The sequence below is a fragment of the Cantharellus anzutake genome, assembly GCF_015039405.1.
Source record: "Cantharellus anzutake strain C23 chromosome Unknown EI90scaffold_62, whole genome shotgun sequence".
NCBI classification, from domain to species: domain Eukaryota; kingdom Fungi; phylum Basidiomycota; class Agaricomycetes; order Cantharellales; family Hydnaceae; genus Cantharellus; species Cantharellus anzutake.
Genome location: NW_024067012.1, coordinates 183,734 through 199,512, shown reverse-complemented (window position 1 = coordinate 199,512; position 15,779 = coordinate 183,734). Strand labels below are relative to the sequence as shown.

Here is a 15,779-nt window from a genome sequence, read left to right as displayed (position 1 = left end):
CTTCATCCACAGGCCGCTCCCAGTTGGGGTCCGGATCCTGACACTAGCGCTCTGATGACCCATCTTCTCCCATCAACATCACTGATGCATTTATTGACCTGGTATGTGCATCCTACTCCTACTTCACTCTGACTTGATCTCTTGTTTCTGATTACAGGATAATTTTAGTTTGTGTGTTGTCTTAGAACATGGAGGCACAAGCTCAAAATGATTGCCCTTGCCAGATCATGGACTGCCTACAACCTCGCGCACAACATACCGATACGTAAAAGGCGGGCATTCCCTTACTGGGGGTCTGCCGGTCACCTGTTGTACCTCTTGAGGCGTTGTCAGTACGAGATCTTCAAGGGCGAACTCTCCCCCCCGTCTATTCTCTCGTTGTTTCGATCGCCAGTTTCTCCAGCCTTTCCTCGTCCGAGTGTAACACCTGACGGCACGCTTCCAGACTCTGCCCCAGGCCAAGCTTTGCACTAGGCCGGATCTGAAAACTGACGCGCTTCTTTAATTTTGATTTTTTTCTTTTTCGAATTATACATATAATCCATCGCCAACAAAGCTTGTGGTATATAGGAGTCTCAGTTGATGTGTACATTTAGCCTTGGCCATGTATGCCCGGCTTTGAGTGGTTTATGGAAGAGCAAGCGCAATTTGCGTCGCCGCATAGTTCGCGTAGATCTATTATATAATGCGGCACGTTGAACGCCGAAATGCGTTGAGTAACGGGGTACATGTTATTATACGTTAGCACAGCGGCTGAAGGGTAACGATACAAGATATATGTATAGTCCAAGTACAGTAAAGCAAAACAGGATTTGGTGAGACAAGACAGCAAATTACAACCAACACAGCGAGAAGATCGATCTTTTTCTTTTAATCTTTCCCTTGCATGTGCCATTTGAATGCTTCGTTCCAGGCTTCCTTGGCATCGTTCTCGATGACGTCCTAATAAATACACATCCAAGGGAGATCATCAGCATAAATACGCATTGCGAAAGAAAAAAGAGTAGGGAGAGAGAGAGAGAAAGCTTACACCATGACAAGGAATGATCCTTTCAAAATCCCATCCTGAGACTGCTATGGAATCCACCGCCATAGCATCAAAGCCATCTTTCTTCACCCCTTTCCATAAAAGTTTCTTTGCTTGTTTGGTGTAGGGTGTGAAGGTGGCACCGAAGAAAGGTCCTGAGCCTCCTACAATGGAGTACTTGATAGAGAGGACATAACAGTGTTAGGCGATGTGACGGTGGTAAGTTGAGTTGACAACGGTAATTTACCTGTTCGGTGCATGGCTGGTTAAATATAAGGTCCGCTTCGAGAAGGGTTTTACTTGGTTTATGCAGGAATGCGATATCTTCCTTTATGAATCCAGAGAAGTAACTGCAGACGAACGAATGAGGTGGTGTAAGGTGGTACTATTCGCCTCGGGGACATACCGAGCTTCAATCTGGAAGGTGGGGCGGCACGCCAGGTCGGTATGTAGGTTAATTTCTTTTTCTCTTAGGGAAGTAGTATGCTTGCCTCATCTTCAAATCCATAGTGCGTCTCTTCTGGGTCTTTCCCGTACACGCCGTCGAACTTGAGTTCCGGCTTCTTAGCGGCCACAACCGCGGGACCTATCAACTTTGCTGCTGGATAAACTCTCTTCCACTCCCCTGTCAATGTAATCGAGAAAAAGATCCCGAAAGTAAGGGGGGGGTTGCCCAGGGGATTGATTGGCTATCAGATCACCCTATTTAGGTTGGCGGGAAAATAGGCTTTACCGAGAAAGAGGTGATGATCTTTTTTGATCGAATTTTGATTGAAGCTGTCAGCACGACTAATCGATTTGTGTCCAAAACTTGCGGCACTGACCTGAATCGGGTGAGATTAGGTACCTTGGCACCACGAGGAGTTATGTATGAGCAAGTATGTATATCATGACATTCCCATTCAATTCAGGGTACTTGCTTTGGAACTCCCAGCTCGTCCACCTTCGTTTTCGTCTCAAGGGTCAAAGGAGTGCTCGCAAGGATCCACAGATCATCCTTTCCGTCCGTTTGGGTGGAAAGTTTGATGACGGTTGATCGGCCACCGATGGGTAAGATCCCGTAACGGGTGAAAGGTTTCGAGAAGGTCCAAACGCCTGGTGTCACCTGAATACATCAATATTGACCATTTAGATCGGCAGCAATAAGTATGGGAACAGGGAAATCACGTACCTCACGGACCACAGTGTCGTTCTCAAAGTGTTTCATGGCTATGTTATTGGTGAAGCGTTGGTATGCTGGACAAGCTGTAGATAATGTTTGATAAGGGTTAAAGTTATTGGGGTGTCCTCGTGCACGACTGTACAACGGGGTTTGCCAGTGAATCAGTACACATCAAGGCCTCAACGGATCAAAGTAGAGAGGGAAGATTGTGTCACCTTTTCTCAAAACAGTTGGAAAGGTTTCAAGTCTTTGGTGGGTGTTCACTGGGGAGACGTTGATGAGTCCAGCTATTTGTACGGTGGGGCTCAATGCACGCAAGCTACACCTACTGCGGTTCTTCCAGTCCCTTCGGAACGGACCAGCGTAATCAAAGGCCACCCACGTAATGCAGGGGGGTTGCTTTCGGCTGGGGCTGTCAAAAGTGGGATGCGTAATAATGCGACGGGCCGCTCATGACCGGATCAGTCGCGGACCAACCCCCGCTTTGTACAGCCACTCCGTGCAGTCGCACCTACCAGCATCCGTTCACCTGAAATGCTCCTACCGTGTAGAAGCTGGTTCCTGCTGATGATGTTGCAGCCGGATATATATGGAGAATGGGAACTGAAATTCGGACCTCAGTGGGAAGGTTGAAAGCTCCTTGGCTTCGGGGTTTTAAGCTTCTTACTTTATTTTCAAGCCACAGACTGATTGCCCCCAACACCGAGTTTCCGTGTGATCATGCGATCGAAGCAGCAGCGAACTGTCTATGACGACCAAGCCTCCAATCAATTTGGGGCATCTGAACTTCGCTCGGACCATCTTACAAGCCCGAACTCTTTATTGACTCTTCACGTATGGCTGCTGTATAATTGTGGGTTCTCAGGACGAAACTCTTCCAGGCGTGGGAATGGGAAGTCACTTTCAGGCTAGTAGGCAATGCAGTTCGTCTTCTCCGTAGCGGCAACTAGATCCATCAGGCACATCCCTTGCGATCGGTCCCTGGCCTTCCTCCCCTTTTGTTACTGTTTGCTGATACCCCTGACAAGAAACTCTAAGCACAGTTGCAATGGTGTCTGTACCATCATTTGCTTGTTTCTCGCTAGTGCGAGGCAACCATTGTGCTCATCTGATGAATGGTTTACTCAATCATTTTGACACGTTTGAGTTTGACAGCGGTTGGTCTTGCGCCGCCCATTCAGTTGGTGTTTCCCACGGCCCTGACACTTGGACTTTCGATTGTAGTAGTTCAGCAATCCAGGTCCCTCCTTGGAGGGCGCTTTCCCATTCGTAAGGCTGTGCCTCCGGTGCAGCAGTGATGCCTTTTCTCGGGAGGGGGAAGGGGCGCTGTTCGGGCATGCATTTTCCATGCTTCAATCTGGTTACTGTTGATTATTGCCTCATATATGCTCCTATTCGTCGCTCATCTTCATTTGCGGGCCGGAGTTTTCGAGTATGATGGGATCACTTGAATCGCCGCATACGGCTTTGCCCTCATGCAATCCTTATCGGCAGTCGCAGTGCTCGTCTAATTGCTAGTCCGTTTGTGGGCATTACGTGATTTCCCTGTCGCATGATGTTGAAGTCTAGGAGGCCGGCAGGCGTATTCCCTGTTTAAAGGAAATGTGTAAGTCTACTAGGGTAATTTGGTTTGTATCCGCTGGTACCCATTGATTTATCACTATCTTGGATGTTGTTCGTAACAAGCAGCCATGCCAGCTCCATCATTCAGTGAAATTGGGCGTTGTCGCAATGACTTTCGTCCTTCTCTCATGCTCATATCATTCTTCCACGAATGGTCTGGCCCTTATTGAATCTCGTCCTCAGATAATTGGCGTGTGGTCAACATTCTCCCACAGACCTGATGCTTTATGGGAACAAGGGTGTGAAAGTGGCCCCTGTTTCGTGCTTCGCAAACTCTGCCCTGGCCCTAGGAAGGTTGGGAAACGTGTTCGTCATGAATTTGGCTGAATCTTCGCTCGGCCTCGAGCGACCGAACCAATGAAAACCGACCCAGTTGGAAGCAATCTACGTTGTCCGTGCGTATTTGGGTCTGTGGCATTTTTGAGTTGTGCATAAATTCCTGCTGAACCTGCTAATGCACGGTCCGGTGCTAAGATTCGTTTTGCTGTGTATGTAGATTGCAACCCGAAGATTCACATAGTTTTCGTGGTTTAGTGATTGTTCGTTATTCAGTTACATAACGGTTCAGTAATTAGCTGTCTGAGATTCCTGACTAGGAAGGAATCAGGCTTTTTGTCAGCAACGTGCACGCTGTCGTGGGTCCAATGCATGGTGTCGTTCAATAGTTCCCGGGAATTGATGAAGGTCACTCCCTGGCAGCGTTGACCGAATGGCTATCGTTGTCCCGGCCCAGAATCACGTTGTTTCCGCCGTGGATTATTGGTATCGATCGCGGCTGTCAAAGCCGATATCACCGAACTCATCCCATCCAAATCCCCGCACTTTCCGGGGCTGGCCATCGTGTAATTCCCACCTCCGTACCCCGTGCATTACGATCATCTGGACGGTGACCAAAAGACGGTAACTAATTCTAACATTGGCTATATACATTATCTGTGGCCAGAACCGCCCATCCTACATATTGTAATGGATACCGTATCCCTTTTCTTCACTTTCTTCTCAGGGTTTGCGAGGTGGGATTCCAGAAAATCGGCAGATGTCTGACTTCTATTGGGCAATCGCATCATTACACTGGAGATTCCATTTCGTAGAATCTGAGTGGGGAAGATCGGGCATGCTGCCTCTTGTCCCAGTCCGATCGGTGGAAATATGCCTTGGGAGAAGTCAAATATGTGCATGAGGGCTCGGACCGAACAACGTTTGGCGAGTGATGCCTATGTCACAAGTTAGGCCGGCGGCAGTTGCGGTGGGAATGTGATCTTAGGATAAAGGGGAGGATATTCGAATAGAGCCAGTGAGGCAGTGTAACAATCATCCAGTAGAATGTGGATCCATTGCTACGCAGCTTCACTATTTACAGTCAATAAAGTGGCATGATGAGAGGCATGATGAGAATGATGTTGCCGAAAGCATATGCACTGATCCGATGTCCATCACATGCTTGGACATGCTGCTCAATCTACACAGAGCATCGAGGGCGATGAAAGCAATTAAGGCGAGATAGCAATAGATAATACGTTGGCGCTTATGCATCAAGGGGATATGGGCCAAGCTAGGCTTGGTGGCTAAGGCAGTTTGATAGAAAGGGTTAACATCAACCATAATTGAGCTCTTCATGCGGTTTTGATTGTGGAGGGCGAGTATTGTTGCGTATCCAATCTGGTCGACCTGGCAGTGAGCGGTCGTTTCCTGAACGGATGAATGCGGGTCGACTTGGTAGGCTGTTTGTAGCGTAGGGCGGGGGAGGCAAACCATTTGGTAGGACAGGTTGCGGCATCATGTACAAAGGAGGAGGCCTGCCGGGTACGAGGTGAATAGGGGGTAATGAAGCTGGTAGTGGCGGTGGTGGCGGTGGAGGAATGAAGTTTTGGGAGGGTGGACGATTAGGAGGACCTCGCCAAGGTTGCGGTAGCGGGGGTTGCGGCGGTGGAGGCACATTGTTCGCTTGACCGCCACCTGGTCGACTACCACCAACTGCCTGAGGACCAGTGCCATTTGGGAAGAAAGATTGTGGTTGCCCGAAAAAGCGAGCACCCTGCACAGGAGCAGGTAGCGCAGAGTGCTGGGGGGCATTTGGCTGCGCATGACGGCGACGGTTGAATTCATGAGAAGGTTCATACTTAGCGAGGCTGTGAATATCGTAGAGTCAGCATCACATTAAATTCACAGACATGTGCGCATACGATTTGGGATCGGCAGGCAGAGGCTCTGTCCAGAAATAATCATGATCAAGAGCTTCGAAAGCTGTGATTCGCTGCACAGGATCGAGGGTCAGAAGCCGGTCAAGGAAGGCAATCGTGTCTGCTGAGGCCCTTCATTTGTATGTGAGATGATGCGGTAGCCAATGAACAAGAATGCTCATACTCAGGAGGAAGAATATCTTTGATGCGCCGTGGAAAGTATCCCCAGTGAGGAGGGAAAGGAGCCTTTGGGTCGTACGCACTCCACCCAGGAAAGTTTTCCTCAGTCGGAGAACCACACAAATCAAAGATTTTCGTGAGCTGATCCAGGTCGCTAGTACCGGGCATGATGGGTCTTCTTTGAAACATTTCTGCAAAAATGCATCTAAGAGCAGGTGAGTAACAAATTAGTGAGTAGCATGGCCACACATCTTACCCAACACCCCACATGTCCACCCACCCCTCATACTTCCTTTGACCGAGCAGAAGTTCCGGGGATCGGTACCAGCGAGTGACAACAGAGTTAGTGTACTTCTGCAAACCCTCTTTTGTCTTCCCCGAATGGCGAGATATGTGAGACACAGGACGAGCAAGACCGAAGTCTGCAATCTGAAGGCAACCTTCATTATTAATAAGTAAGTTTGCCGATTTCAGGTCTCGGTGCAAAATCTTGTTCTGCGACATAGATGATGTCAGTAATCCCTCTGAAACTAACAAGAGCTTCTAAGCACCCGATGGAGATATCCAACACCCTCACACAGATGCTTCATGTAGAGTTTAATCTGACTGACACTCAAAGTGACATTACTATTTTCTAGCAGGCCAGCCAAATCATGGTCCATATATGGAAACACCATGTAAATGGACGTTTCCCCTCCAGATCGTTGTGGACCTAAAATCTCAAATGAGATATTGAAAGCCCATAACGCCGAGTCAAACTTACGTTGAACGATAATGCATACAATCGAGACGATATTCCGGTGTTTCAACCTTTTGAGAATCCGGATTTCCCGAAGTGCGGTGATTGGGACACCTTCGGTCTCATTCTTCATCAAAATGCGCTTTAAGGCAACCAGCTGTCCTGTCCCTTTTCGCCGTGCTTTATGAACCTCGCTGTGGGAGGTCCTCAGCCAATTTCACGAGTCAAAGCCGTACTTGAACTTGCCCAAAAGTCCCCTCTCCTAGTTTGTTCAGAAGTTCAAAATCGGAGAGTTTATCCACGCCTACAAAGATACGCTGATATGCGGCAAATTCCTCTTCTTCGGACCGAAGGGTCGTTGTCCCGGTCGCCTTCAACATCCGCACACCCTGTGATTGTCCCGATTTAGCCGATGGCTGGGGCGTCAGAGGAGCCGATGGCTGAGCCCTTAGTTCCGAAGGAGGCTCTGGCTCAGATGGAATTGGGGGTGGGGGTTCCACTGGGGGTTGAGGCTCAAGGTTTGACTCCATTTTGATTGCTGGCTTCTCATGCGACATGGGCGAGAGGTTCATTTGGGGAATCTGAGACTCAGACACGATAGTGTTCTGAGAGGCAGGGGTTGGATGGGCAGTATCCTTGCGAGATGGCTCCCAGCTATTTTGACCAGGATCAACGGCAGAGTCATGATTAATAACAGGACGCGAATTTTTGCCATTACTGACGGCGGCATTTGGATGTGTCAGAGTTTCGATATCGGGTCTACTTGGAAGTGATGCCAACGGTATCCGCGGACTGAGTCTGGAATTCGGGTAAAGTTCACGTTCGCGTGCATACGCGTCAGAAGGCATATTGACGCCCCCATACCCTTCATACGAATCAGCCGCATAATAGCGGGGAGTCCTGTCAGAATAGAAATCGTCGCGACGTCTACGATATGGTGGAGGCGAGGGGGACGGACGGCGCGGCAGGCGGTGCACATTGTGAGAACTGGCGAGAGATGGTGACTTTGATGGTGAACGACTAGAAGATCCTCGACGGTATCCATTAGAATACGAATCTTCGGGCACATAACGATCATATGAGGGGCGCGGGGCCCTCCCAAAGTCGTCGCGTTCAAAATCTGGACGGTAGTGGTCATACGACGAACGGTCGCGCCAGGAGTTGTCTTCCCTGCCGTACCCCCCACGGATGAGAGGATACCTTGCACGGTCGTGCTGCACATAATGGTCATAGTCGTCCCGCCGCCACCGCTCAACTCTTGATGGTGACGCATGAATGTCCCTGTGAGGTGAACGCTCATGCTGAACTGGATGATTTATAGGAACACCCCTAGACGCCGATGCCCCAGATGCCGCTTTCGTTTTTGACTTGAAGGGTAACGGCACCTTGCTGAAACCATCCTCACTACCTTCAGAATCGCTTGGACTTTTTGGGTACCCATTCACAGTTTTGCTTGGGCCAGGGCTATCTGTCACTTCCCCTTCTTCTGGCTCGTTATCCGGGGTAAGCTGTCGACGCTTAAGATCACGCAGAGGCTCGTCCGTGCCTTTGCGTTTTGACATCGTCGGGGACTCACTCAAGCCTTATGCCGCATGCATCGAAAAAGGAGTCACGTGGCTCGACACGTCTTGACAACGACGGTCTGAAATTCGCCCTTTCGCGTCCCGATGCTTTTAGATATCAACGTGAGCATATAAGGCCTACGTATAGCCCAATGCACTGAATCCAAAGCTTTTTTTATCAGCGGAAACTATTTACTCGCTCGGACAGAGTAAAATCTGTCGATTTCCATCCTACTGAGCCTTGGGTCCTTGCTGGGCTTTACAATGGGACTGCACACATTTACAATATCGATAGTGGGGCTTCGATCCGATCTTTTGAGGTTGCAGAAGTCCCTGTCCGATGTGTCCAATTTATTGCCCGCAAGCAGTGGTTTGTTGCAGGCTCAGATGATTTCCAACTTCGTGTGTTCAATTATAACACCCACGAGAAAGTGGCTGCTTTCGAGGCCCATCCCGATTACATCCGTTGCTTGACCGTTCATCCCACCCTCCCGATAGTTTTGACTGGAAGTGATGACCTGATGATTAGGGCTTGGGATTGGGAGAAAAGTTGGAAATGCACTCAGGCGCGTAACCCCAATAGGAGCATGCACCCAATTCTCAATCCCTGGTCTCTTTGTAGGTATATGAAGGCCACTCCCATTACATCATGAATCTTGCTGTAAACCCCAAGGATGCAAATACATTTGCATCTGCTTGCCTTGATCGAACTGTCAAAGTGTGGTCATTTGGTTCATCCATCCCAACTTCACACTCGATGCACACGAGAAAGGTGTTAATTATGTTCAGTACTACCACGGCAGTGACAAGCCGTACTTGTTAACCACTGGTGACGACCGGTAGGTCCCGCGTCATTGGCCAGTCCTTGGCTGAAACATTTCACAGGCTCATCAAAATATGGGATTATCACTCAAAGTCTTGCGTACAAACCCTCGAATCTCACACCTCTAACGTATCTTTTGCCATCTTTCATCCCTCACTGCCCGTTATCGTCTCAGGTTCTGAAGATGGCACTGTCAAAATATGGCACGCCAACACTTACCGACTTGAGAGCACCCTTAATTACAATCTTGAGAGAGCATGGTGTGTGGCATCTCGCAAGGGACTAAATGATGTTGCTGTTGGATATGACGACGGTCTCGTGGTCATCCAAGTGTGTTTGACAAATGAACGCCTGAATCAGAATTTGACTTTGGTTTAGCTTGGGCGCGAAGAACCATCGTTCAGCATGGACCATTCTGGGAAGGTCGTCTATGTGCGCAATACAGAAGTCCTCTCTGTAAATCTCCAACCGACCCAAGGTACGTGACTGTCTTATTCCGAGAATCTATCACAACCTTTCTTTACCAGAGGACGCGACACCTGAGGGGCAGCGCCTCAACCTAGCACCAAAGGAACTCGGCTCGACGGAAATATACGCTTCCTCACTGCAACATTCGCCGAATGGTCGCTTCGTCACTGTCTGTGGCGACGGCGAGTACATCATCTATACCGCACTTGCCTGGCGCAACAAAGCTTTCGGAACCGGGACATCTTTTGCTTGGGCGGGAGATTCGAACACGTACGCGGTGGCTGAAAGCAAGACCAAGATTAAGCTGTTCAAAAACTTCAAAGAGAAGTCTGGTGGTGGATGGGCAGGTCTTAAAGGTCTCTCGGGATGGACTATCGAGGGCGGCGTTTTCGGAGGAACGCTTCTTGCCGCCATTGGTGTAGGGTTTGTTATCTTTTGGGATTGGGAAACGGGAGAGGTCGTCCGAAGAATAGAAGTCGATGCTAAAAATGTGAGTCGACCCACTCTACATGGACAGCACTTGCCATGACCCAAACATGTATCATTCAGGTGATATGGTCGGGGACGGGATTCTTAGTGGCTATCACTGCAGAAGACTCTTTCTATGTGCTCCGATTCGACCGTGACGCCTACAACCAGAGACTTGAGGAAGGTGCCGAAATCACCGATGAAGGTGTCGAAGAAGCGTTCAACGTGGTTGCCGAAATCACAGAAAGGCGAATCTTCTCCCCATCCGGTGTGATCTTAGCTGATGTGACACATTTTGCGATCTCATTAGTGTGAAGACTGCCAAATGGGTGGGCGATTGTTTCGTGTATACCAATGGAGCCAACCGATTGAACTATCTCATCGGAACCCAACCGCAAACGGTGAATCACTTCGACATGTGGGTTATGACTGTGTTGTCTGATATCTGTAGCCCATCACTTATGCGAACGGCCACACAGTCCGATGTACCTTGTGGGGTACATTCCAGCTCACAACCGGGTCTACGTGGCCGACAAAAACCTCAACATTTATGGCTATTCTTTATCATTAGCATATGTGGAATATCAGACGGCAATCTTACGGGGCGATTTAGATGGTGCTGTTGATATTTTGCCCAGCGTACCCTCTGATCAACGGAACAAGCTCGCGCGATTCTTGGAATCACAGGGTAACGTCTCCGCGGAGATTACATTTCTGAAACTTAGGGTCTAACCAATTTTTTATAGATCTCAGAGAGCTGGCTCTTCAGCTCACCACAGATGCCGACCACAAATTTGAACTGGCAATATCGCTTGATGATCTAGACGCAGCGCTAGATATTGCACGGCAGGCGCCTGTGCCCGAATGCGAAACTAAATGGCGAGCGGTGGGAGATAGGGCTCTAGCTGTGTGGAAATTCGACTTAGCCAGGGAATGCTTCGAAAAAGGCGGTGACACAGGCTCCTTGTTACTCCTGCATTTGGCAACAGGCGACCGCGCGGGTTTACGTACGCTCGCTTCATCGGCATGTGAGTTTTTCACTACGCCCACAGATCCTGGTGAGGAAATATGACTCTGATCTTGATGTCACACTCTGTTTGCGGTAGTGAATAAGGGGCAAAATAATATAGCACTAGCGGCCCTATTGCAACTTGGGGATCCTAAAGCTTGCGTTGACTTACTGGTCGAGACCAACCGAGTTGCGGAAGCTGCCTTGTTCTCTCGAACTTATGCTCCAAGGTATGTGAACTGTGGACATGTCTGACTTGCGCGTGGCTTTTGAACCACCTTTTTTTTTTCCAATAAAACCTATTCTCCATCATTCTGGTTCAAATCCAAATCCCCCGCATGCGCCGCCTATCAGCCAGGTTCCCAGGGTAGTGGATATTTGGAAGAACGACCTTGCCGCAAATCAACGGGGCCGGATCGCCGATTTAGTGGCCAGTCCATCTGATCATCCGGAGTTGTTTGAGGAGGGTTGGGCGGAGGCACTTGACAGGGAAGCGGACCTCTCTGGAAATATTCAACCGGCAAGTGACGGTATCCCCGTGTCTGCCAAGGTGAACGGGGCCGCCGGTGAAGTAACAGCTTAGTGGTCAATCCAGCTACACATGCTACAGCAGATCACCCGATGAACTTCCCCATCACGATCAACCGACTTCTCGCGTCCCCTTTGTTAAGTATGATGAATAATTATGCGATTTCAGGTGATAAACGAAGCGTGGTGACACGATGGTGCGAGGGCAACACGCGTCTGATCTGCATATGTACTTATTATCCTCACGTGAGTGAGAGTGGCAAGCGCTCGCTCCGCGGGCTAAGTGTTCAACTTTACGCCGATATTGGGAAAGCGTCAAATTAGCATGTTTGCTATACTTGGAGTCATGGCGGTGCACGCACACCGACGAGAGTCCGTCAACTGGAGGAAAATTGATTCATAGTACGCGCTGTAGCTTTTTCAAGGTTGAATGTGAGCCGTGAGCCGAACGTTGAGGTGTGAGGTGCGAATTATATTACTCTATGTATCAAATACACTATAATCATTTTTTCAGGTTATGAGCACGGGCAAACAGCTTTTCTACTGTATACTTATGGCGTTCCAAGTAAAGAGAGCAAGACGAAAGTGGACCATAGAATTGGAATTTGTTTAGCGGAAGGAGTTGCTGTATTGAGCCCTATATTTGGTGATACTCGGCCACTGGTCACCGAGTTGCAACCAAGGTGATGGCTTTGCCGGTCTAGCGCGCCCACGGGAAGGGTCAGTCGAAGCTCGCCGATGGCGGATGAGGGGTGGCCCAAAGAGATGAGACACGGAATATTCTGTTGATATACTGCATGTCATCGCAGGTGGCGTGAAGCGGATTCAATGCCCGAACAAAGTTGGGCATCAGTGACAATTTACGGATAAAGGAACAAAGTTCCGTTTGCGTGAAGAATCGGTTCTGCATCGCCGCGAACTGTGGGTTTGCTGGGTTGGGAAGTGGGGTGGGCTTTCGCCGTCCGGGATTATTGAAGGGATAAAGGGAAGCGATGTCCCATGCATTTCATCTTCGGAATCCGGCTTGCGCGCGTGTCAACCATCCTATGGCCGTTGTCCCATCAATTAATGGGGGCGATTTCGTCCATCCAAGGCCGCTCTTGAGATCGGGAAATAAGATATTAAAAATAAAGAAAATCCCGCAAATTTTCTCGTGTTTATAGTGGTTTTTTTCGGGGAGCGTAATTGAGATATTTTGTAGGGCCCCCCGCTCCTTGTACTTACCATGGCGCATATAACTCCCTCCGTGTTAAAAATTTCCTCTCATTCCCCCTCTTTCCCTTCTTGTCTCCTGGTGAGCCACCCTCCGCTTCGCTCCCGAAACCATGGTTCACAACTTGGCACACCCTCCGTACGATTGTGCTTGCACCAACTGCAGACATTCTGACCTTCACCACGTCCGCATCACCTTTCTTCCCAGTCACGCCTTCTTCTGACTCTCTATTCGTTTTGACGCCTTCCCAGGACACCGAACACCTCATGGAATACCAAACTGTTGAAGATCTCCAGGCACGAGTCGACGAGCTCGAGGCGCTTCTTCGTCAAGCTGAGCGCCATGGTTCCACTGCGCCTCCTGAACCCGATCTCGGGCAGCACGCTTTCGTGGAAGGAGAAACCTCTCAGTTCTTGGATCTTCCTCTCGAGGTTTCGTCTTATGAGCACGACGAAGATGGCACACTGCCATCTGAGCTTCAGGATCATCTGTAAGTCCGGGCACATTTAATTCCGCAACAAGTCAACATTTAAGCGCCGATCGATCCAGAGTCGAAGCATTCTTCGAGTATCTTTACCAATTCAACTTCTTTATGGACGCTAAGGATTTCCGACGACGTTTGGAGCTCCCAACCAGCGACCCTCATAGCCCCCACCCCTCCCTAATGACCGCCATCTTCCTCGCTGGTACACATTTCTCGACGAGAGACGTTGCCAGCTGGCAACCAATTCTCGTAAGGCGCACCCACCGGCTCATCTCTCAGTCAACAACTCTCGGAGATCGTCCGTTGGATTTGTGCATGGCCGCCGTGTTGTTTGCAAGATTTTGCTTTCACACGACGCGTTTCGATTTGGGGCTATGCTATACGTCTTGTAAGCACAGACGTTCCTGTTGCCTTTGGAGTTGACTTGTGGGACTCACGCAACAGTTTTGTCTCACCCAATGCCACCTACCTCCTTTTCAAGCCGCCGTGAGCTTTGCTGTTGGATGCGGCTTCCACCAGATGGCCTTCCGTTCTGCGGCTGCGCACGAGTACCCTCAGCGCGCCACCATCCCATCTCCTCAAGATGAGGCGGAGATGATCCAGCGCATCCGAATGTGGCATTCGATATTCATGGTAAGTAAATTCACCATCAGACAACAGCCAGCGCCGTTGCACAGGCGGATTGCTTTTTGAAATCTGCGTGTTTCATACTAACTCTGTTTCCCTAGTTGGACCGCGGTTCGTCGTGGACGAGTGGGGTACCGCCCTACTTAGCCGAGGAGGTCCGTGTATCCTTTTTTCATCACAATTCGAGAATGCTTATTTGAATTGATCCTCATAACGTGTCTCCGGTCCGCTCCGCAGGATATCGTTACCCCCTGGCCTGTCTCTTCTGGTACTTCTCAACGGGACCTCCATGCCCTTCTCAATTCGTCGTCCCCAATTCTTCAAAATCTTTATGGTCCCACGGGCTTTGACGCAGCCACTGTAAGACCCGGTGACAGTTCGTTGTCAATTCGGGCGAGGAGCATCGCCATCTTCGATAAGGCACTGTTCTTGGATCGATCGTACGCCTCGAATGGTGTGTGTCTGTGTTAATTTAATCCCATTTATGATCATCATTGCCAATGGGTCACTCTGTCGCACAGCCGATCAATCCTTTGGTAGTTCATTTAATGACCTCATTGCTGCGTTGACAACGTTCCGCGATACGTTGCCTTCTCTGTATTCGCCACCCTGTGACTTTCCAATTGATCTCTCCGGGGATGAATATCAGGACGACAACGGGCATGTAGATACGAGTTCGTGGTGCAGGATCTACACCCTTCTGATGGCCCATTCCTGCGTGTTGGGTTCTCTTGCACTCTTACATGGGATTCACGACAATGAGGAGGAACACGCGCGCCGGTCGTATGAAGCATCTTCTCAATTGGCTCACCTTGTGAGGGAACTGAAGGATTTTAATCCCAGAAGAATGCCAATACTCATCATAGTGAGTATACGCTCGCAGCCCTCTATCCAATGGTCGAACCACTCACTATTGAAAACAACCCTTGTTTAGTCTGGGTGGGCGGCAGCCGCAACAAGACTTCTCAAGCATGTGCAGACCTCGTCAAGTTCTACCCTGCCCAGGGTGAACGAGCCGGAAGCCCGATGTGACTTTGATACGATTTATCAAGCACTTCTCCAAATTAGGACTATCTATCCTATCACGGGTATGTTGCCATTCCCTCTCTTGCCTATGGAGTTTCCACATGGTTCCTCGCTCCTGCCCCGAGTCGCTCGGGCATCCACAACCGCGCTTATTTACCCCCGGTTAACGCGAAGCACGACTCTGGGTCGTTAGGATTTCATTTCCGCTTGTTCATGTTCTATCGTCTTGATGACACCTTTGTTTTACTCTTTTGGTGTGACCCACTGACCTTGTGTTCGCTTACTGACGACCAGACCACTTCCTTTGTTTCCCATCTCGACTAGGTGTCTTTACAGATGCGTTACGTGAACGACTCGACTCCACGGCATAATGATCATGAAGTTATACCTCCCTCTTGTCAACCTTATTAGTCAAGACGATGCGGCTTCGTGATTGCGGTTGTCCGTTTTGTTTCCCCCTGTAGCTCAATCCTGGTGTTGCCTCCATCTCCAGCCACTCCATCTTCCCTTTCCGTTTCCAATCTTGCTTATCTCGCCCCCATAACCCCATTTCTCTTACGATTTCAATCTACTCTCACATTCCTGACCCTCGCTCCCATGCCTATCCCAGCTTCCGTCATGACGATTTGGCTTTTTCATTATCTTACAATTTGAGCATAT

General features: G+C 49.4%; 4 protein-coding genes across 4 annotated transcripts; 2 read left to right on the top strand and 2 right to left on the bottom strand.

Annotated features, from left to right (window-relative positions):
- Positions 1-688: 688 nt before the first annotated feature.
- Positions 689-2,649, bottom strand: EI90DRAFT_3282056 (uncharacterized protein). Its single transcript, XM_039066874.1, has 11 exons — positions 2,519-2,649; positions 2,405-2,452; positions 2,199-2,325; positions 1,948-2,132; positions 1,852-1,874; positions 1,761-1,778; positions 1,519-1,652; positions 1,434-1,444; positions 1,275-1,377; positions 1,031-1,204; positions 689-942 (listed from the first exon to the last, which is right to left on the bottom strand). The coding sequence occupies exons 3-11, from the start codon at positions 2,232-2,234 to the stop codon at positions 871-873; spliced, it is 756 nt and encodes a 251-aa protein (XP_038911459.1). The 5' UTR covers positions 2,235-2,325; positions 2,405-2,452; positions 2,519-2,649; the 3' UTR covers positions 689-870.
- Positions 2,650-5,376: 2,727 nt separating this feature from the next.
- On the bottom strand, positions 5,377-8,508 carry EI90DRAFT_3075792 (kinase-like domain-containing protein). The gene is made up of 7 exons (XM_039061603.1): positions 7,158-8,508; positions 6,936-7,105; positions 6,724-6,884; positions 6,429-6,667; positions 6,177-6,377; positions 5,996-6,124; positions 5,377-5,941 (listed from the first exon to the last, which is right to left on the bottom strand). Exons 1-7 carry the CDS (start codon positions 8,471-8,473, stop codon positions 5,407-5,409), a joined length of 2,751 nt encoding a protein of 916 aa, XP_038911458.1. The 5' UTR covers positions 8,474-8,508; the 3' UTR covers positions 5,377-5,406.
- A 70-nt stretch (positions 8,509-8,578) lies between these two features.
- EI90DRAFT_3146908 (coatomer beta) lies at positions 8,579-11,811 on the top strand (the record flags this gene model as incomplete). Its single annotated transcript, XM_039065472.1, has 14 exons — positions 8,579-8,596; positions 8,656-9,039; positions 9,096-9,204; positions 9,246-9,312; positions 9,359-9,626; positions 9,675-9,774; positions 9,824-10,254; positions 10,314-10,480; positions 10,543-10,650; positions 10,712-10,920; positions 10,979-11,260; positions 11,339-11,471; positions 11,596-11,771; positions 11,792-11,811. 14 exons carry the CDS (start codon positions 8,579-8,581, stop codon positions 11,809-11,811), a joined length of 2,472 nt encoding a protein of 823 aa, XP_038911457.1.
- A 1,437-nt stretch (positions 11,812-13,248) lies between these two features.
- EI90DRAFT_3019661 (uncharacterized protein) lies at positions 13,249-15,312 on the top strand (the record flags this gene model as incomplete). The annotated part of the gene is made up of 7 exons (XM_039057388.1): positions 13,249-13,472; positions 13,505-13,764; positions 13,948-14,099; positions 14,195-14,248; positions 14,331-14,547; positions 14,615-14,958; positions 15,028-15,312. 7 exons carry the CDS (start codon positions 13,249-13,251, stop codon positions 15,310-15,312), a joined length of 1,536 nt encoding a protein of 511 aa, XP_038911456.1.
- Positions 15,313-15,779: the final 467 nt, after the last annotated feature.